The sequence below is a fragment of the Planococcus citri genome, chromosome 1, assembly GCF_950023065.1.
Source record: "Planococcus citri chromosome 1, ihPlaCitr1.1, whole genome shotgun sequence".
Taxonomy (NCBI): Eukaryota; Metazoa; Arthropoda; class Insecta; order Hemiptera; family Pseudococcidae; genus Planococcus; species Planococcus citri.
In genome coordinates, this window is record NC_088677.1 from 23,642,527 (window position 1) to 23,664,658 (window position 22,132).

General features: G+C 33.1%; 3 protein-coding genes across 5 annotated transcripts in view; 2 read left to right on the forward strand and 1 right to left on the reverse strand.

Annotated features, from left to right (window-relative positions):
• LOC135849973 (ferritin heavy chain-like) overlaps positions 1–22,132 on the forward strand; it is a 226,659-nt gene that overhangs the window by 27,926 nt on the left and 176,601 nt on the right. The gene's annotated exons all lie outside the window — the stretch shown is intronic.
• Positions 2,319–9,078, reverse strand: Su(fu) (suppressor of fused). 2 transcript variants are annotated; one of them, XM_065370643.1, is made up of 10 exons: positions 8,768–9,078; positions 8,596–8,688; positions 8,341–8,519; positions 8,021–8,252; positions 7,787–7,947; positions 7,590–7,698; positions 7,398–7,517; positions 7,108–7,321; positions 2,936–3,053; positions 2,319–2,703 (listed from the first exon to the last, which is right to left on the reverse strand). In XM_065370643.1, the coding sequence occupies exons 1-9, from the start codon at positions 8,899–8,901 to the stop codon at positions 2,985–2,987; spliced, it is 1,311 nt and encodes a 436-aa protein (XP_065226715.1). In that variant the 5' UTR covers positions 8,902–9,078; the 3' UTR covers positions 2,319–2,703; positions 2,936–2,984. The 2 variants fall into 2 exon arrangements, with proteins under 2 accessions (XP_065226715.1, XP_065226714.1); XM_065370642.1 differs by lacking the exon at positions 2,319–2,703 and having other exon boundaries at positions 2,745–3,053.
• On the forward strand, positions 6,914–21,183 carry LOC135849969 (uncharacterized). 2 transcript variants are annotated; one of them, XM_065370641.1, is made up of 8 exons: positions 6,914–7,028; positions 12,892–13,042; positions 13,177–13,355; positions 13,440–13,519; positions 13,609–13,768; positions 17,613–17,846; positions 17,943–18,250; positions 18,338–21,183. In XM_065370641.1, exons 3-8 carry the CDS (start codon positions 13,191–13,193, stop codon positions 18,813–18,815), a joined length of 1,425 nt encoding a protein of 474 aa, XP_065226713.1. In that variant the 5' UTR covers positions 6,914–7,028; positions 12,892–13,042; positions 13,177–13,190; the 3' UTR covers positions 18,816–21,183. The 2 variants fall into 2 exon arrangements, with proteins under 2 accessions (XP_065226713.1, XP_065226712.1); XM_065370640.1 differs by lacking the exon at positions 6,914–7,028 and adding an exon at positions 12,154–12,346.

Consider the following 22,132-nt stretch of genomic DNA (forward strand, 5'->3'; position numbering starts at 1 on the left):
GTATCAAAATTGTCAAAAGTTATGTTTTTTGTCAAAATCGCGGGAAACCTTCAGTTTTTGGGTCAACGTTTCCATAAAGTCTTACTTTGTTGTCGCAAAAAAAAACTGCTCTAAAAAATCGTCTTAAAAAAAACAAAAATATAAAAACAGACATACCTACCTACATTCCTACAATTTTATTCAAAATTGCGAAAAAATCCGTTTTTTTTATTTAAATAATAAAAGTTGGCAGGCCTTGTTTTTGTCAAAATTGTTATTAAAAAAAAAAAAAAACTAAAATCTGTTGTTTCATGTCTTGTCAAAATTCCAATATCAGTTTTCTATGAAACGACCACAAAATTGTAAATAATTGAACTTTTTTTGTAAAAACCGTAAAAAGACCTATATACCTATTTTTGGTCAAAACTACCAAAAAATATTCTTCATTAAAATTTCCAAAGTCTTGTTTTTTTGCCATAATTGTAGAAAAAAAATGTTTTGGGTCAAAATTTCTAAAATGTACCTATTGCGTTTTTGTCATAAAAATCTGTTTCTTCTTTTTTTTTGGTCAAAATTGCAAGAAAAAAAATCAAGTCATGTACCTATTACAATCAAAATACCATATCGTATTCTACCTATTTTATTTGTCACAATCCAAAATTTCAAAAAACTCGATTTTACGAAAAAAGTATCGTAAAAAAAACTTGTTTCGTCAAAATTGCTGACAAAGCCTGCTTTTTGTCAAATTTACTTAATAATTTAACTTTTATTGCCAAAATTCCATAAAAAACAATTTTTTTTTCATCATAATTTACCAAAAAGTCTTCCTTTTTGTTCGAGAAAATTACAAAAAAATTATATGTCTTTATCAAAATTGCAGGGAAGACTCGTTTCCTGTCAAAACTGACTGAAAGTTTCGTTTCGTTGCTAAAATTGGTTGAAATTCGTATACATTTCAAAATAGGTACGAGTATATTAATTCAGGAAAATGAACGTTCGAAAAATCAGATTCGAGAATTCAGTAGAAAAGTCAGGAAAATAACTCTCGAGAAAAATTTATTCGACGAAATGGTTATTCGAAGTGATAACCTAATTTTTGATTGTATTAAATCATGGAGGACGCGGAAGGGAATAAAAATCACAATTTCAAATTGGCCTTTACAAGATGCTTGGCCGAGCAGGCCTTTTTCTTCACATTAGATCAGCCATTGAATTTTCTTAATAATTAATAAAATATAGTGACGAGTTTTCAGTGACATATGCTACAGTTGTGTATCGTCATTCCAGTTCAGACCATTGGATCATGGATGAAAAAATACACATTTGGCAAGTTTGACAACGAAAGAATGGTTTCTGCTTTTAAAACGAGAAATTTTCGATTCAAATTACAGTATGTTCATCTATCATGCCCATTAAAAATTGCTACTGGTTCAGTATCGATAACAAAGCAGGAAACCTATAAGAGTATTAACTGCTGATTGTTTGTAATTCCGGAAATAAAAAAAAAAACGGTGTAATAGAATAGGTAGAATCTCTCACGTTTGACGATTTGTCGTAATATGTACCCTAACTATGTATTCGTACGTAGAAAATAAACACCAGCGGCGGTTTCCATGTTCTATACTTCATAAATATAATGCTGGATCAGCATTAAGATGTAAATTTATTTTTTAGGACGCTGCAAGTGGCCTGAAAGAATTACTCGAATACGATGGGAATGTAAAGGAAGATGAATTTTCAAATATAAATCGTCAAAAAATATTATCTACAAATGGTTTTAACGAATTCCTGTTACTGAAATTAAGATCATTTCAATATCTCACTCGAGGAATTCGGGTGAAATAAATACTTTCCAATTGAAAGAAAACAGTGAAAATATTCCAATAGACGTCTACTTGAATTGGACATCAAATGCAGCAATACATATTTTGAAGCTCTCTTTTATTTTAAATCGTTACCTATTTGAAAAAAATTGTGATTTCGTCAAATAGAACCTTTTTCAATATTTCGGGCCATAAAAATACTTACTAGTTACCCTAAAATATACTTCACAATTTTTTTAAAATATTTTTTGGGGGTAGGAGAACTAGAAGGCAAAGGGCGGTTTTCCTAGTGGACCAGAAACAAAAAATGCCAATCGTATACCAATGGAGAGTTTTCTTAGTTCACTTTATCAGTATAATGGTATTTTTGGGGGGTGGGAGGGGGTAAATATAATGTACGTAACTAGGTTTATTTTCAATCTATGTACAATACTAAGGACATAATTGAACATTATTTTCGTTTTTTTTTTTGTTTCAGGTAAGTACTCAAATTTTCGCATTAAAAACAAGAGAACACCAACGAGCAACGTTCATGAGTAAGTTTATACTTGGGTATTATTAAATCCTAACTTGTAAACCCCTCATCCCTAAGCTAGATTGATGCATAACTGCTTCGATTTGACAACTTTGTCACTCATCCGAAGCTCCCACAGCCTCAAATCTGTTTCAATCAATTAGCTAGTCATACCTTAATACAAAAACAATACGATCTTACGAGCAATTTCAAACGCCGCGCTGAGAGATTCGGTTCAGAATAGTAATTCGCGGATTTCTTCCCGATACGCGTATTATAACGAATAATTTCGGTTACGAATCTCTTTCGATTGATTTCAAAATGAACATAAATCGAGCTAACCTTTTGATCGATATCATACTCTTCTCTCGTCGAATCTTCCAAGTCCTGTACATACACAGTAAAAAGAAAATAATAAAACCGCACCATAGATAGGTAACCATGTGTTATCAAGAATACAAAAATTAATATAAAATTAAAAACACGTCAAATACATAAATACAAAATATTTCAGGTAGTTTTGTAGATTATTAGGCACATTTCTGAGCAAAATATAATAATTATGGCAAATATTTCTATAAAATATTTCAATCTAATACTGTATGAGTTAGGAACATACACAAACTCAAAATTAGTAGATCATCGAAGCGATGTTTTGATTCCGTAGATCAGTTCTCAGAGATGACACTAATGGCAAATCTGCGACAAGGCCAATAGAAAGTTTTCGGCAAGGATACCTGAAACAGAAACACGAACAATTTATTTAAATATGTATGCACCAACAAAATTTATGTTGACGTAATTTAAAAATTCAAACAAACAGTGGCAATGGCAAATCACCTCTGAAAGGTCTATTTCGAAAACGAAACTGTGACTTCTATCCTTCACTCTCACGTTCTTACATATTATCGTCCCGAATGACGATTTCCTTGAAAACATTTTACGCAGACGTTTTCCACCTAAATTAATATTTCCCAAAGAACCACTTTCCCCTGAATTAATGTTTTCCAGATACATAGTACTTGATTTCCAAAGGTAATGTAAGAATTCCTCACAATTTTAGAAATAAAACGAGTGTTCTATCAATTTCAATACAGAAGTAGATTTTTTTTTTTTTTTTTTTTTTTTTTTTTAATTTATTTAACCACGCCGTGTACAGCCGTTTGGCTAGAGACGTGGAGACAATTTGGAGTTAGATTTTGTTGTACAGATCGATTTCTTTCAGGAAGGTAAGGAGTTTAAGGTTTTGAGTATTACTGTCAGACAGTAGAGATTCAAGAGTGGGGTTTGGGATTAGACGATTTCTTTCAGATTGGAATTTTGGGCATTCGGTTATTAAGTGGTTAATTGAGATAGGGATATTACAGATTTCGCATAGTGGTTTGGGTAATTTATTTAGGATATGGCCATGAGAAAGTAAGGAGTGGCCTGTTCGAAGTCTGAACAAAATGACTTCATCTTTTCGAGATGTTTGAAAGGAGGTTTTCCAGGAATCGATTGTTTTCTTTATAGGCTTGAGTTTGTTGGTACTTGGGACCAGATCCCACGATCTCTGAAAAGAACGATGAACGAAAATCTTGCAGTCTCGTTTTATGTCTGAGAGCGGAATTGGAATATTTGGTATTGGGAACATATTTAGTGATAGTTTTGCTGTTTCATCTGCCTTTTCGTTCTGAGGGATCTTGGAGTGGGAAGGGATCCAGCATAAGATGATATCTTTATTTGATGAATATAGGATTTGGACTACTTGTTGGGAGATTGGATGTTGTTTCTTTTTGCGGAAATTTTGGATTGAATGTAGGGCTGATAGGGAGTCTGATAGTATTAGAATTTTGTTAGAGATAAGATTTTGACTATACTCGATCGCTAGTTTGATTGCATAAAGTTCAGTTGAGAGTACTGAAAAGTGGCGAGGCAATGAGAAAGGTATTGCTTGGTCGTCATGGATAATTGAGCAGCCCGCTCTGTCTGCTGATTTTGAGCCATCTGTATAGATTTGAACGAAGTCTGGGTATTTGGCAAGGAGAGTATTATAGTTTTGGATATGATTTGCAGAGTGTCTTTGGGATTTTTCTGTTAGTGTGAGTTCAATTTTTGGACTGAAAGAAAGCCATGGTGGGTTGGGGTTTATTGGAAAATGCAGTAGTTGGGTGTTTTTTGAAGTGATAGAATTTAGGAGATCATCGTTGTTGTAGGGAAGTATGTTGGAAGGAATCATAAAGTGCAGAGGGGTCTGAAAGTGTGGATTTGCTAGAATATTAAGAGTAGCATTTGTAGAGATAAGATGTCGTCGTATGTTCAGGGGTGGTTCAGAGGATTCACAGAGGAGGCTATCAATAGGGGTGGTACGAAAGGCACCAGTAACTAGTCTTAGGCACGTGTTTTGAATAGTATTGAGCAAATTGAGGTGGTTTTGGGGTGCAAAACCATAGAGAGGTGCGCCATAGTCTATAATTGGTCGAATGAGAGAATGATATAATTTTAGAAGAGTAAAGCGATCTGAGCCATAAGAGGTATGAGATAATTTCTTCAAGAGGTTGATTTTTTTGTAGCATTTATTTTTCAGACTCAGAATTTGTGGGGTCCAGGAAGATGAGTTATCAAAGATTATGCCAAGGTAAGTGACATTACTTGAGATAGGGATAGGTGTATTGTTGATTTGGACATTAAGGTTCTTAGAACATTTATAGTGTTTGCAAAAATGAATTGCTGTGGACTTTGATAGGGAAATTTTGAGTCCGTTGGTTTGAGTCCATGTGTGGATTTGATTGACAGCTTGTTGAAGTAGATTTTCTCCAAGGTTAGGATGTTTACAGCTTATGAAAATGCAGAAATCATCTGCGAAGAGAGCTTTAGAAATTAATGGTGGAACTGAGTTGGCAAGATCGTTGAAGCCAATTAGAAATAAAGTTGGACTAATGACTGAGCCCTGAGGAACTCCATTAAAGAGTACATGTGTATCAGAGTAAGAATTACCAATGCGAACTTCAAATTCTCGAATACGTAGGAAATTATATATGAAGTATAACATATTGCCTCTGATGTTCCAAGAATCTAGGGTGGAAAGGATTTTAGTTCTTTTAATAGTATCAAAAGCCTTGCTGATATCGAAGAAAATCGCCATAAGGTGATTTTTGTTGTGATAAGCTTCATTAATTTTGCAACTATGGCAATTAAAATGAAAGTAAGACGTTCAAGTTTTAGAAAAATATTGTAAAATGAAAAAAACAAGTTGTTTTGAGATTTTTTGGCAAAAAAAAATATGTACTTTGTATTGAATTTTACAAAAAACCATTGTTTTTTTTTGGTTATTTTGACAAAATATGGGTATTTTTTTTACAATTTTTACGAGAAAGTACGATTTTTTGAAAATTTGGACAAAAAACGTAAGCATAAGTAAGTTTTTTATTAATAAAACCTAAATTTTTTGTTTTTGCAATTTTGACAAATAAAAATTTTTGCAACAAAAAAGCAAGGTTTTTTGGAAATGTCGACCAAAAAGAAAGGGATTTCAGCAGTTTTAGCAAAAAATCACTTTCTAGCAATTTTTATGAAAAAAGGCAATTTTTGACAAAAAATTTTTTTCAAGTTTGTACAACAAGTAAGACTTTTATCGCAATTTTCCCCAAAAGGTAAGATTTTTTGGAATTTTGACAAATCAGGCTGATTTTTTGCAATAAGCAAGCGAGAAAATTTGACCAAAAAACAGGATTTTCTACGACTTTGATAAAAAATATGACTTTTTGGCAGTTTTTTCGGCAATGTTGATTTTTGAGGTTCAAATTACGTACTGAAAAATTTTTGTTTCATACATTTTCAAGTATTTCGCATATTTTTACCAAAAAAAACCGCCAAAAACTGATATTTTTAAAAGTTTTTTGAAAAAATGAGCACGTTTTAGACAATTTTTTTATTCAACTAGTATGTTAGGAGAAAGTATAGGTACTCATCAGAATTTATGCATTTTGGCGGATATTGGAAAAATTTTATCTACTTGCCAAAATTTCAAATATTTTTGGAGATTTTCAGTGATTATTAATTTTTTACATATTTTTACAGCATTTTAAAAGGTTGGTTACATCTTTTTTTGTATTGGTGATTTTCAGTCATTTTAATGTTTTTTTTTTAGTGTTTTTACATCAATTTTATATCTTCAACACTTTATCATGCATTTTGAGAAGTTTTGAGTAATTTTTGTGATTTTAATGCTTTCTAGAAAATGTTTACATTACTCTAACGCGTTCTTTACACGCAAAAGTTTTCAAAAATGTTGAGATCGATTCGATTTTTTTTTTCAATTCCCGGCGATCTGCTTCTATAAAACGTACATAAGAAGTACTAAAAATTCCAAATTATTTAGAGATTCAGTCATCGTTATTCTATTCTCAATAAACACCAAAACGTTGATTTTCGTAAATGTTTGAACCATTAAAAAAACACTCTTGATAAGAGCCTTACTAAGTACCTATTCAAAGTGAAATCCAATTAACGTATACGTTTACAAAATATTGACTCAGTGTTTGCTTTCAATTTTCCGAACCTCAAGAGTGGTATATAACTCAGGGTACCTTCATTTTTCTGTTAGTCACCTTCTTATCTATTGGCAATACATATTTATCAAATTTGATATAACGTGTGAAGTAAATTCAACTCAAGACTTTAGTTCCAAACCGTTCGAGTTCGCCGAAAATATTCCGTTAAATTAATGAAAGGTAAGCCAAAGAATTTACCATAAACCCTAATAATAAAATGAAGCGAGTTTTATAACCCTTTCGTCAAATTTTCCAATACCTTGTTCGATTTATTAAAAATATCCACAGCGGCTTCCAACTCGGGTAAAAAATTTTCCGCGATGTAAATTTGTAACCAAGATCCGTAAAGAGCGAAAGGTTGATTCGAATTGACGAATTTGCTAGAACCGGTTACATCAGGAGCCACAAACGTCACTGCTATTTCGTTGCTGGTAGATTTAAATGTGAAATGTCTTCCGTGTTTCAGTCTCCCACTAAAAAAAGAGTCAAGATATCGTTAATAAGTCGATGAAATAACTAACTTGACTTGACAAATCAACGAATACGTACCTAGCAACTAAAGGTAATAAATGTCCAGCTTCTTCGTTTAAAATTAAATGCAAACTGTCGAGTAACCGTAGAGGAAATTCTTTACTTTGAGAATAATCGATATTGTCACCGATACTGAAACTAAATAAAAATATTAAAGAGTAGTAGGTACTTTGAAAAATAATCATTATTACAATCTTATGCGATCAATACCTTTGCAATTTCTGTGTATACAAATCATCGGTTTCATTTAAATTGATGTAAGGACAGTACGTTTTGATGAATTCGTCTTCGAAACACGACTTATTGGAAATTTCTTTACCTGCGAACGAAAAAAATTAATTATTAATAAACAAAATAAATCATAAAAACGTCAAAAAAAATGGTGAAAATAACGAAGGAAATATTACGTGAAATGAAACGATCTGACCACACAAGATGACAACTAACTCCGCTTAAATTAGATCCTGCCATGATAATACCGTTTTCAACTTCTTGCAATATTCCACCATCTAATTCGAACATATGTTGACTTCTACTCATATCTGTTACAAGGAATTCACCACCTAATCTGTAAACAGTTCCAAGATACAATAAGATCGATAATAATACCGGCGTAAGCTGAGTAAATGACCGCTAATTACTTGGGAAATTTCTTCAAAATATTTAAAACACCAAAACCATTCCATTTCTGAGCAGCTTCCAGCTCTTCTTTACAAATACCAACTATCTGTACAAACTCAACGGTACCACAAGGACCATCGACGGTGGGTAATTGGGGATCTTTGTCTAATAAAATGTGGTGTATTTTCGAATGTGGTTTACCATCTAAGCCGGAATGCCAACTTACGTGATCTCCGACACATAAGGTATTACCTGAATGAAAATAATTCAAGAGTACTGCGTTTAAAGAGACGTAATACATAAAGAAAACTATGAGACAGAGATAGATGAACATAAATACCAGAATTAAAAACATATTTAGCTAAACACTGCATAAGAGTAGCAGGCCAAGTCGGTGGTGCTGTTTCACTCGGTGATCTTTTCAATCTGAAAGTCAACTCGAAACCAAAACCGCTCGGTAATCCTGAACAGGATGTCTGATGAACTCGACCATCTCCGTGTAAATCAGATAATCCATAGCTAAAGAAATTCAACACATAAAATATAATCTTACTCATTCGTAGGTGTTTTGATTAAGAATGTAGATGTATTTTACCTAACGTAATGCCAATGAGGAGGAATATTCAATTCGGGTACTCCATGATTAGCATACATACTGATATAATCCAAAGGATCAGGACCACCGAGCCTGTGAAATGAAGTCAACTTTTAGCGAACGAAATTTTTCTTTCATTACAAGATGCATACTAATATTGCATTATTCTTACCAGTATTTGACTACGGCGGAAACTTGCAGCGGATTTGGTTGATTAGGATAAACATTTCGACAAACTTCATACAAACGTTGTAAGCCGACCGGAATCAGAATGTGATTTTGAACGGAAGTGGTTTCTTTGTCCATTAGATCGATTGGACCAACATCAATGAACGATTTGTTTCTGTTTATAAAAAGTTAGAGAATAAAACCAAATCTACATTCAACTAAAGTCTAAAATATTCTTTGCGAACACTAAATAAAATTATTCAAATATCGGAATGATGATTGATTCCTTTATCTTTCCAAATTCCAAAATATTATTCTTCCCCTCTCGTCACCTCACCCACCTTACACCAGACCAGATCTTATTCTGTCAGCTTACAGGTGGATGAGGTGCAAGATTGAAAAATTCATAAATAATTTTCAGAATTGGGCCTTGGCTAGTTGGCTCGACGGTTTGTCAAAAAATGAACAAAGTGGTCGAATATCTAAGTAATATTTATTTTGATGAACAAAAAAATAAATAAAAATAGATCTAGGTAGTTTACAAATGAAGAAATAATGAATTATAAAATTCAAATTTTAGAACTATGAATGAAAGTTGAAAAGAAAAACATCAGAAATTCAAAATTGACTCATCAATAAATGAATTAATACTTAATAGTAGTCGACAAGTCGAATAAGTGATACTTGATGGGGAAAAAAATGAAAGTGAGTGGAAAAATGTTTAAATTTACTCATTAATAAAATATGAACTAAACTAAATACTCAAATAGTTGAGTAGGTTAATAAAAAAAAGGTAAGAACAGAACGAAAAAAAATAAATAAAACAAATTTAAAATGAAAGAATAGTCTTGTCTAGGAATACTTTTGAAAAAACAGATAAAAATTAAAATACTTAAAGTTTGAAACTTTGAACTTGAAAGATTGAAAAAATTCATAAATTCAAAATTAACTCAAATAGTCAAGTAATACTTGATGAGAAAAAGAAAGAAAAAGAAAATGGCAACGAATAAAAAACTCAAAACTTGAAATTGAAACTTCGAAGATTGAAGAAATTCATAAATTCAAAATTAACTTATCAATCGCAAATGAAAAAAATATGATCAAGTAATACTCGATAAAAATTAAAAAATTGAAAAAAAATCAATAAAATGAATAAAAAATCCAAGTTTAGAAGAACTTTAAAACACTCATAAATCCAAAATTGAATCAACAAGAGAAAAAAAACTTGGTCACAAAATAAGTACTTAACTACTTAATTAAAAAAAAAAAAAAAAAAAAAAAAGTATAAAAAATTTAAAATTTGAGATTTTGAATTTTGAAGAAAGGAGGAAGCGACAAGAGGATGGGGGAGGTTCTAAACCATAAACCACTCCCCTCCCCCGACATTTTGAAGTTAGCAAAAGTTTGCAATTTTGAGTGACATGTTGGCAAGTTGGCAATTTTGAATTGTTCAATGATGAACTCTGACAACTGTGAAGTTTGTAAATTATAAAATTGTGTTTCAAATTGTTGAAACCTACTATTTTTCAAAGGTGATTCCCTAAAAAATTTTCGCTCTCGCTCCACTCAGGCAATATTTTAAACTTCTCTTAATATTCCTGAGGACCTAAATTTCGAAAAAAAAAAAACTCTTCAAAATTAAATTCACATTATATGTATTTCATCATTTTTTATCTAAATTTTTCAATTTTTCCAGCTTTTTAATAACAAATTAGTTAAGTATATTTAAACACAATAAGTATTAGGTAATAATTGCAAAGTGCGTACAAATTAATTAGGTGCAACTTTTTCACTGTCATTTTTAAGATCTCCTCTCCTCCCTCCCCTCTGGTGAAATTAGTTCGCAACGTCCTATTAGTTTAAAAAAATCATAAATTCAAAATTTGGCTTATCAAATAAATTGAACAAATAGTCGAGTGCTTGATACTTGATTTCAAAAAAAAAAAAAAAACACCAAAAACGAATAAAAAAAATAACCTATTCGCAAATGAACAAAATAATAGTTCATGAATACAAAAAAAAATCAAGTTCAGAACTATGAAAATTGAAAAAAAAATCATGAATTCAAATTCAAATTTTCAAAACGAACATAAATGATGTAAAAACTAGATAAGTAGGTATGTATTTTTCAAACTGCACCCTGTTGCATGATTTGCATCACATCCTCCTACGAGCTGACAAAATAAGGCCCCGTGTCTCGCCAGCTGTTCATTGTTCAACAATTATTTTTATATTTTTTATTAATCTAGGACTAGGAGTGAAATGAAATCGTAATTGTAATTCACTGTAGGTTGAAATTTCAAAAATGATTCCACCATGAAATTAAAAATAAATACTTAGTCGAAGAAAAAGTATCACCAACGTACATTTTCTCCTAGAGAACAACAACTTCTTAAATGAAAATAAAAGAATTGCCAATTGCCTAAATATTTTTAGATTCAATTTGCAATTTTTTTTCTCCAAAGTTGAATGTTTTTCTAATTTCAAAACTGTTGAAAACTATTATTTTGAATTTCTTACAAAAAAATAAAATGCATACTAAACGATCCTACAGGCTAATTTTAGTACCTACCATTCGAAACTAATTCGCTAATCCTGAATCCTGATTGGCCATGTTTCGCGCAAGCAATGCAATTGCATTTTTATTGTCAAATTATTATTTTATTTCATCAAACACATAAATTAATTTTGAATTTGCTACAGTAAATTAGAATAGAAAACCATTATTTCGTACTATCATCTTCACAAATTTCAATTTAAACAAGAATTTTCCTATTAATGAAATAAAACAATGATCGTAAAATAAGTAGGTAGGTAGGTATCCATGCATAGATTTATTCAATTTGAGAAGAAATGGCCAATTTTTTCAACTGCAACTAACTGCAACAAACAAATCAGGAATAATACACTATGTTCCTATTGTTATCGAGTACAATACTTGAAATTAATTGACTCTGGAACCTGAATAATAGGTAAAAGTATTAGATTCCTCTGAATCTGAAACCTCATAGGTACATCTTTTTTCTAACACTTTGTTAGTCTCACTTCGCCGATCAATTAGGTAAGTAACTTTAATTTTTCGAAAGGTACCAATCTTTTTTTTGTAGGTTTGTGTACGCATGTATTTCGTAAATTTATTCTATTTATCAAGAAACAAAACGTGAATTGCATACGAGTTTACGAGATAGGCAAAGATTCCGAATTTGTTATCCCTAACATTATTTTGTAATGTAAAATCTGAGCTTATCTCACTTTCCAGCCTATCCGATCAATCCACATTTTTAGTATTATCACTTTAATTATCCTTTGATAATTTTTCTATCGGATGTAAATTAAATAAATTCAAAACGTTATTACCATACTTTTTTTTTTATCACGAATCACTTTATCTCTTCGTCAAAATCTATTCTCGAGGTTTAATTGAAATGTTTGATGAAGGCTGTGTTCGAGAAACATTTGAATGAAAATTGAAATTTTGGAAATATTTGCGTTGTATCTAGTTTAATGATGCATAAATTATAAATTAATGTGTGTTTTTTTTTCGTATAATCCTCCAGAACATCTTTATTTTCATCAATATCAGGTAATCTTAGGTACCTATTTGTATTCCACGTTAAATAACCATCATCACATTAAATAGGTATAGGTTCTCATTTTTCAAATTTAAATTTTAAAAAATGTAGGTATTAATAATCTTTGAAAGCTTTAACAAAATCAACAAACGAGTAAGTTCGAAATAAAAATTTGATACTTTTTTATTCCTATTTATTGCTCATTCCAAGAAAACTTTCAAAACATTATGCTTCAAACGTCGTATTGCGACAGTAAAAAAAAATATTAATAATAAATAACCTGGACAAAATCCCCTCTAAAGCAACACCTTTCAGTATAGGTAAACTTTTCCACCAAGTATATCGAAATCTTAGCACTACGATTTTACTCACAAAGTACACATTACACAGGTAAGGTACATCTTTCGTTTTTGCAACCCCTTTTAAAACGGCTGCGCCGTAAAATAGGGCGGATCCTTGTGTACACTTTTCACTTCATTGATCTAAAATATAAAGCTACATAGGTATGCACAAAGGCACCACTATCACCAAAGTTAAGTCATGGATTCTTTTTCAGTTGTAAATATCAATCACATATCGAGCTACACGCTACACATAACGACGAATCGTCATCGAAAATTCCTATAGGAATCGATGAAATCACTAATCCGACGATGCGGTTGTACGATTGATAAATTTCATGCTGAAAGCACTGCGTGGAGTCTGAGGTATGTAACTCAAAATTGAATTAATTTGATTTTTAAAAATTTTTCAAAAAAAAATATACTCCGTATAAATTTGAGAAAAAGTGTCTATCGTTTAAAGCTCGCCTAACTTTAATTTAAAATTTCGTGTTTTGCAGATAACACTGCCGAAATGAGATACATTACTCTAAGCAATGGAAATATCAATTTTATTTTTGTGTCGATGTTTTTGATAACATTTGTAATATTACTCATTACCGAAATAACGTTAACGACTTACTATAAAAATCACACTTTACACATACAAACCTACGCAAGCTCAGGGGAAACAGAAAATGTGAGTTGAGTTTGTTGATCCGTTCTAAAGAGATCTTTCGCGATGATCACTTTTCATAATTTGTTTTTTCTTTTTACTCATTAGTTTGAAGAATACACGTCTTATAAGAACACAAACACATTACTTCCACGAGATGCAGTCTGGCAGCCAGTTGCAGGAACCACGTAAGTGTCTATACCTATCTATTATTTTTTACCTGTTTAGTCATTACTGTTGTAGGTAATCATCCGATTAATTTATTTTATCGTTGTAGGTATAAATTTTACGTCTATTCCGCATTTTTGGATAAAAGAAGTAAACGACAGTGGGTGATCAGAGTGATAGGTGCAACAAGGACGAAATTCCACGATAAAGCGATCTGCATTTACCATTTCAAAGACAGCCCTGATGAACGAATGCCTGCTAAAGTCACAGTAAGATTTACCTACCTAGTACCTACTAAAGAGTCTGACCGAATAAGGAGTGAAATTGGCCTCCACTCTGATTTTTTTTCTAATGGGTTCAGATAATGTCTTTCGATGAGGAAACAATCCCCGCAAATTTTTTGAACCCCCTACCCCCTTCCGCTATTTTTTATCATTTTATCACCTTATTTTAAAAAAAATTTGTATTCCGGTAAACGTAAAGGTTTTAAAAACGAAGAATTTCACATCCACCTATCTATAATCTAATTTTGAATAAAAAAATCTGGAACGTTTTCAATTCTAGGTAATTTTGATGTAAACAAATTTCAGTTTGTTCTAGCGATTTTTCGGATTAGAAATGCTATACCTACCCAATTTTTCAAATGTGCTTTTATTCCTACAAATGTGGTTGAAGTTCGATTTTTCGGACAATTCCATTGATTAAATATTTTTGGGGGTTCAAAAATTTCGAAAAATTTCCCAAAATTGATACATTAGGATAATTTTTTGGAAAATAAGAGTGAAATTTTTCTGGAATTTTTGCAAAAATTTACAAATTTAAACAATTTTTGGCAAAAAAAAGAGACTTCTTGGCGCTTTAGGTAAAAGGCGACACTTATTTCACGCAGAAAATTCTTTTCGACAATAAAATTACCTATTTTAACAAAAGGCAGGGCTTCTAGCAATTTTTGGCAATTTCACTGAAAAATAGCGGGAATGTTTTACAGTAGGTAAATCTGCAAAATGTCATTTTTGACAATTCTTGCGAAAAGCAAGATTGCAAAAAGAAAGACTTTTAGGGAATTATTGGCAATAATTGGTACTCGTTGGGGAATTTTTGGCAAATAAACGACACTTCTGTTTTTTTTTTTATTATTATTATTATTTATTATCAAGACGTTGTAGGCAGCAATTTGGCCAAAAAAAGCGAAAAATTTTTTTAAAAAAAGATATTTGACAATTTTAGCAAAAAACAAAGCTTTTTTGAAAAACGCGGGATTTTTAATTTTAGATTTTTGGCAAATAGCAAGACTTTTAAGGAATTATTGGCATAAATTGGTACTTTTCGGGAAATTTTTGGCAAATAAGCGAGAGTTTTGGGTATTTTTTTAAAAATTTTTAAACCAGACTTTTCCTTCTTTCTTTTTAGCCCTTTTTCTCAATCCACTGCTGGATGAAGGCCTCCCCAACTTCGTTCCACGAGCTCCCATCTTGGGATGTACTCCCCTATTTTCCATCACATGTCTGTATCTCATCTTCCCATCTCCATTTTGGTCTCCCCAGTGCCCATTTTCTGTCTGGTCTCCACTGAGTAGTCTTTACCACCCATCACTGATCCCCACTTCTAGCAATATGACCAGACCAGCACCACTTACTCAGCTTAGCTGTCTTCATAATGTCCATCATCCCCTATCCACAAAAATTATGCGATAGCATGCTAAAACGCATGCTTTTATGCATAGCACAAGCAATGCGTGAATTTGGACTTTTTTCAAAAAAAAAAAACATGCGATTCAGCCTGCAAATAGCATGAGTAAAAGTAATGTTAAAGGATATAAAATGAAAAAACAATTGAAAAAATTTTGCCCTAGGGGGGGGATTAAATAACCTGGGACACGCTGTTTTCATTTTTCCACGTTACCTAACCCATTCGGCCACTTCGCTGCTTGCAAAGAGTGGAGTTATTTCCACATAAATGTTTGCACTTTTTGGACTTTGGGAGAAAAATGTTAGAAATTTAATAAGTTCACAACGCACCATAGATGGCAAAGTTCGCGGAAACTGTGAACGCGTTCACGTTCACGCTCCCTGAGATTGGAACGCGTTCGCGCTCACGTTCATCAGGAGCCATTCACGTTCACTTTCACGTTCGTAAAAATGCCTATTTTTAAGTTTCAAAGTGATGAAAATGAGTCGAAAACGCATGTTGAAATCAGTACGTTCATCATATCGTTCACCAAAAATTGAACGCGTTCACGCTCACGTTCACTGGAATTGAACGCGTTCGCGAACTTTCACGTTCATGAACGGATGAACGGGGTGAACTTTGCCAACTATGCAACGCACAAACATTTATGTGGAAATAACTCCACTCTTCGCAAGCAGCGAAGTGGCCAAATGGGTTAGGTAATGCGGAAAAAAATTGAAACCAAGTGTCCTGGGTTCAATCCCGGCCTGGGGCAATTTTTTTCAATCTTTCTGTAATTTTACATTCTTTAACATTACTTTTATGCATACTATTTGCAGGCTGAATCGCATGGTTTTTTTTTTGAAAAAAGTCCAAATTCAGGCATACGCATCTACACGCCTGTTTTTCTTTTTATGCATAATTTTGTCAATGGTGTCCCTATTGTCTCCCAAATTTTCTCCAGTGTCCATTTGTCCCACAGCGTTATCCCCAGCATTGATCACTCCATTCGCCTCTGCATATTGACAATTCTATCTTCCAGCTTCTTTGTCAATGCCCATGTCTATAGACACTGGACCTGCGGAATAAGACAGCCAACTGCAGGCCGAGAGGAACGGAAATGGTAAAGAAAAGTTGTGTAACGCCAATTTATCCCGCTGGGTGCTCTTTGCAGCGCTGTAACCCTCCCTTTTCCCTGTTGCCTGCAAAATCGACTACAGCACTGCAAAGAGCACCCAGCTGGATAAGTTGGCGTTACACAGGATACTTTGCCAAGATGGCTGCCAGTTGGTTGTCTTATATGCAGGTCCAGTGTCTATACCCATGTCTCACTAGCATATGAGGCCACCCGGATGATGCATTGATTGGCTACCTTCCTTCTCAGACATATTGGTATTGACTTCTCTCTGATTATTCCTTGTAGCCTTGACCCTTGAGTATGCTGCCCATGATGCCTTTATTCTCCTGGATATCTCTCTGTTGAAATTGTTATTCATCTGGCCCAGGTACACAAATCCATCAACCATTTCAATTTTATCATCCTCCAGCTAGGCACATTTTTCATCAGTTACAAACCCATTACACATAGTCTTGGTCTTCCCTTTATTAATTTTCAGTCCCACTTCTAGACATGCATCTCTCACCTTGTCCAGCATTCCCTGAAGTTTGTCCATATCGTGTGCTATCAGCACCACATCGTCAGCATATAGCAAATAGGTCAATTTTTCTCCAGAGATCTCCATGCAGTCCTCCTTCTCCCCATAATATACCTCTGATGCTGTTGTAGAGTGTGGCTGTGAACAATTTAGGTGAGAGGGCATCTCCCTGTCTTATTCCCTTTTTGAGCCTTATGTTTGCTGTTTCTCCGTTGACTGTAATAGAAGCTGTGGCATTTCTGTAGATACCTATACTCGATCACATGCAGGTAGGCAGGATCAATTCCAATCTTTTCAAGAGTTGTCATCATAGACATCATTTTCAAAGAGTCGAATGCTTTTTCAACATCAATGAATGCTAAACATAGGGGCATTATAAATTTGTTGGTTTTTTCAATGATCTGGCTCATAACATGAATATGGTCAGTTTGCACCTTGGGAGTAATAATATTTTGATTTTAGGTATTTCATTTTTTTAAACTTTGAGGAGCTCCTTGCTGCCGGGGAAAGTGTTTTCTTGAAAAAGAGGATCATTTTAGAAAAATTCTGGCACAGAAACAAAGAATTTTGGATAAATTGATTTTTTCCCCTTGTTATGTTTTTTTTTAAGTGGGAGCAGGGCTATCGGCACTGCTTTTTCACAGATAGGGGAAAATAAAAAGTAAAGAATTATTTTCTCACTCGAGGTACGACTTTAGGGAGTGGGTGGCAAATTCCAACCTTGCAAAATAGGGTACCTACACTCTTACTGACTACATATTAAACTATTTGTTTTTTTCTTTTTTTCAAGGCAATCCGAGAGAACTGGAATTTACCGTACAGCGCTGCTTTCATAATATGCAATATAAATAATAATTCTCATATACCGTCTTCAGTTTCAATATCCATTTATAATAATCAGTACTCTACGTATTCGGATGCTAGCAATAATTTACTAGTTCAAAATAATCCGGATTTAACTCTCGATCAAAACAAAGACAAGATTGCCGTCTGTGTCAAACCTATTCATTATAACTATGATAAGGTGAGTAGTTTTAAATACCCACTGTATCAACAAAATGAGCAATAATACAACTTACCTATACTTATTGTAGCTAATACCTACCTTGTACTTTCACAGACTGTTCAACTGCTCGAATTTATTGAACTTAATCGTCTACTAGGAGCCAGCCATTTCACTTTTTATAATTCGTCGTTGTCGCCTAATACCAATTGTATTTTAAACCATTACATAAAACAAGGAACCGTATCTGTACATTCGTGGAATCTAAATATTCAATCACAAGTTGAAATCCGAACCGAAGGCATGTTCGCAGCACTGAACGATTGTTTGTACAGAAATATGTATTCGTATCCTTACGTCGCGTTCATCGATTTAGATGAAATAATCACACCTAAATTCAATAAGACTTTACAAGATCTCTTAAAGTAAGAAAGTGTGAAATTAAACGATCAGCACTCCGCAATCTCTCAAAATACCTACCCATTAAACTAAAATCATGATTATTTTTGCAGATGGCTCAGCGTCCGTTACAATACCAACCAAGTATCAGCTTACTCCTTCCAAAATGCGTTCTTCTACATGCAATGGAACGACGACTCCAACTCAAACAACGCCAACGAAATTGAAAAAAATTTACTATCGATAAGAAAAACCAGACGATGTCAGAAGCTCAATCCTCATACGCAACGATCAAAATACATAGCCAAAGTTAAAAACGTCGTCGAAGTTGGTAATCATTTCGTATGGCAATTTTTACCATTTCAAAATGCATTGAATGTACCTTCGAACGTGGCTCTTCTGCATCACTATCGAGTTTGCGAATTTGGCGGAGACGACTGTGTTCATTTACCTTCTGTGGTCGATCGCACATTGCATTCGTACAGACGCGATTTAACCTGTAAAATTGCTGACAAATGGCTCCGTTTGAATGATCAATGTGGTCTACCAAAACTGGAAAATTTCGATTACGATGAGATTTGCAAAGCATGAAGTGGCTAAGATCAACGCGAAACGCCAAGATAGTCTTTCTTGAAAAAAAAAGTACCTAATCGATTCCAGGAACGTGCGAATGATGACTGTGAAATCATGATAGATATTGCAGGGAAGTTGTTGACCAACTTATTACAAGTTTGATCCTTCCATTATAGTCTTAATGTAGGCCTATCGAGTTTATATCTTTCGAAGCTTTTCGGTGCTCGAATTTTTTAAAACCTTTTTCTAGCTTAGATGTATAATTTACCTTGTAAGTATTTTCAAATGCTCATTTTTTTCAATCAAAACTACCAAGTTTTATTAAATTACGACGATGAATTATTATCTATTAAAATAGCTTCGGGGGACTGTGGTGTAGATGCAGAGACCGCTTGAAGCACAAAAAGCAATAATAGGTAAAAAGAAACTCACGTGTGTTCATTTGATTTTTAGGTAGCCTATCAGGTTCTGAGAATATGAGCCAAAATTCTATAATTTCTTTTTAAAATGATTCATGAGTGAGAAAAATTCGCCTAAAATAAGTCTACTTTTTATTTGTTTTTGTAAAAAAATCATGACTGAAAATTAATATTGAGTCACATAATTTTAACTATACATAGTGAGGGAGGGGGGAGGATTGGTATGCTTGGACAAAATTTTGAATCAACATTTATGTTGAAAAAAATATTTGAACAGAATTACGTAATTCGAAGATCAGCTTCGAATTTGAATTAGATCTGGGTTTTTACTTTTTAGATCTCAGTCACCTTAATACTTACGACACAAATTGTTTTCCATTAATGCATTTCATTTCTCTCAAAGCAGCCATTAAATCATTCAAATTGAAAATAATGGTCTGCTCGAAAACGTTTTCTTCCTATTTCTCTCCTTTTCTTTGAAATAAAAGGTTGTGCTATTTTTATAACTTCAATTGTTCCTACCTATACCTATAATACTTCCTGTAAAATAGAATCAAACTAAACCTATCCAATTAATTGGGTACCTATACTATTTCGACTCAGTTCATTTATTTAGCAGACAATTTTTTTTCAAATTTATTTATGTACTTACTACGAAGGATATAGATATTTATATTTTGTTTTCATTTTGAAATGTCCTTTTTTTTGTATGTATGATAGAGATTGTTGCTACGAAGTATATTTGCATTCAGATATGTAATGGAAATTTTTGTTTAAACGTAGACTACCTATTTTATAATTTACCAAAATATTTTTGTAAATCGATTATTATGCATGAAACGTAATAATTTCGTCGATATTTCTAAAAGTCGCCTCATCGTGAAATCCAGCACAATGGCGGATTTAAAGGATAGGTAATTTATTTCGATATGATATAGATATATAAGCCTTAATGAGATTTTGATTTGATACGATTAGTTATTTATAGATGAACCAAACACGTCGATGCTTGATGAGTTAACCCATCTGGTACCTTTTCGAATTTTATTTCTGTGCCTTAAATTTTTTAAGAGTTGCATTCCTTATTGAAAATTGGTTAAAAAGTAATACTTTATGGCGTTTTTTTTTTAATGAAAAAATGGGACTTTTGAGTAATTTATTGAGAAAAAATTGATACTTTTTGGAATTTTTTAGCCAGAAACAAAAGTAGGTATTTGAAAATTTGAAAAAAATTTTGGTGTTTTAACTTTTGAAAACATTTTGAATGTTTTCGAATTAGATTTGGAAATTGTGAAATCAGTTTTGAACCAAGTTTCATGAAAGAAAAGTTGAATAGGTATAAAACAATAGAAACCTCTCACACTCACACCAACCTGACCCCGAAAGTTCTGTGTGGGAAACTAATGGTGTTTTTTTCGAGTTGTTGGTTGGGTAATTTATGTGAAAAAAATTGAACAAAATCGAAAGGCACGATTTCGAAATCTTGGTCGAATTGACACGGAATGACCCCTGAATAAATATATTCGTCCATGGTACCTAATGGGTTAAATTGATGATATTTTAATTCCGCCATTGATACTTATTCGTATATTTGAAAAAGTGCCTTATCTAAATGTGTTTTGTTAAGGGCCTATGATAAATGTGTTTACCAAAATATGTATTTGAATCGTCGAATTAAGGCAAGATTTTAATTTTTAATGAACTAAATATAGATAAGCACCGTGTTCGCGAACAAAAAATGTGGGTGTAGGTGCCTATCATTAACTGAATTTGAAATTAAGGTTGATTTTTAAAATTTTCCATATCTTTTTTTTATAGAGATTATACTTTATAGCGTGTATAAATTAATTAAGGAAACATTTTTATCATGACAAATTTTTGTAAAGTTTTAATATTGTCTTCCTATTTATATTTCTAAATTTGTAATCACACGAAAAATAAAATAGATTCACACTTTTTTTTCTTAATTGTGTATTTTTTTTTTTTTTTTTTTTAAATACGTAGATATGTACAATACCTATTGTCCACTCAATGGTTTATGAATTTGTGAAAGTGACTGATCATGATTCATGAGTGGGAATTGAGAATGTGAGGTTTGAATAGCAACAGAAAGATAGGTCAATAATCTTAACAGGTCAAATAGGTGGGTCAGTGAACCTAAAAGATCAAACAAGTAGCCAGGCGACCTTGAGAAGCCAGATAGATGGGTCAATAACCTTAGGAGACCAGACAGGAAGGCATACAATAGGTCGGTGACCTTGAGGGTCCAAGCACTCATAAGTCAATGACTTTAAAGAGGGCCAAAAGATAGACAAATGGCCTTGGGAAACCAGACAGACACGCTGACAATCTCGAAAGGCCAGAAAGTGAGACAGACAGCCGTGAGAAGCTAGATGGGTAGGTCAGTGACCTCATGCAGGGGTCAGATACACGTAGATCAATGACCCTAAATGAGCCAGACAGGCGGACATATGACCTGGGGAAGCCAGACAGACAGGCTAATGATCATAAGAGCCTAGACAGCCAGACAAACGACCTCCGGAAGTTGGACAGTTAGGTTAGTGACCTTAAAATGACAGACAAGCAGGCAGACAGACGACTATGAGAGGCCAGCCAGGCAGATTAACAACCATGAGAGGCTAGGCAAGTGGGTCAGTGACCTTGAGAAGCCAGACATGCTCGCAGACAAGCTAGATTAGACAAGTAGGTACGTAATAAAGCGACCTTAAGAGATCATACAAGCAGTCAAACAACCTTGAGAAGGTAATGAGACAGATTGATGACCTTGAGAGGCCACACAGAAGACCTTGGGAAGTCATATTGACAGGTGAAAGAGCCCAGACAGACAATTAAAACGATCTTGGCAGGATCGGCAGAAAGGTCAGTGACCTTGAGAATCCATCCGTACGGGTCAAT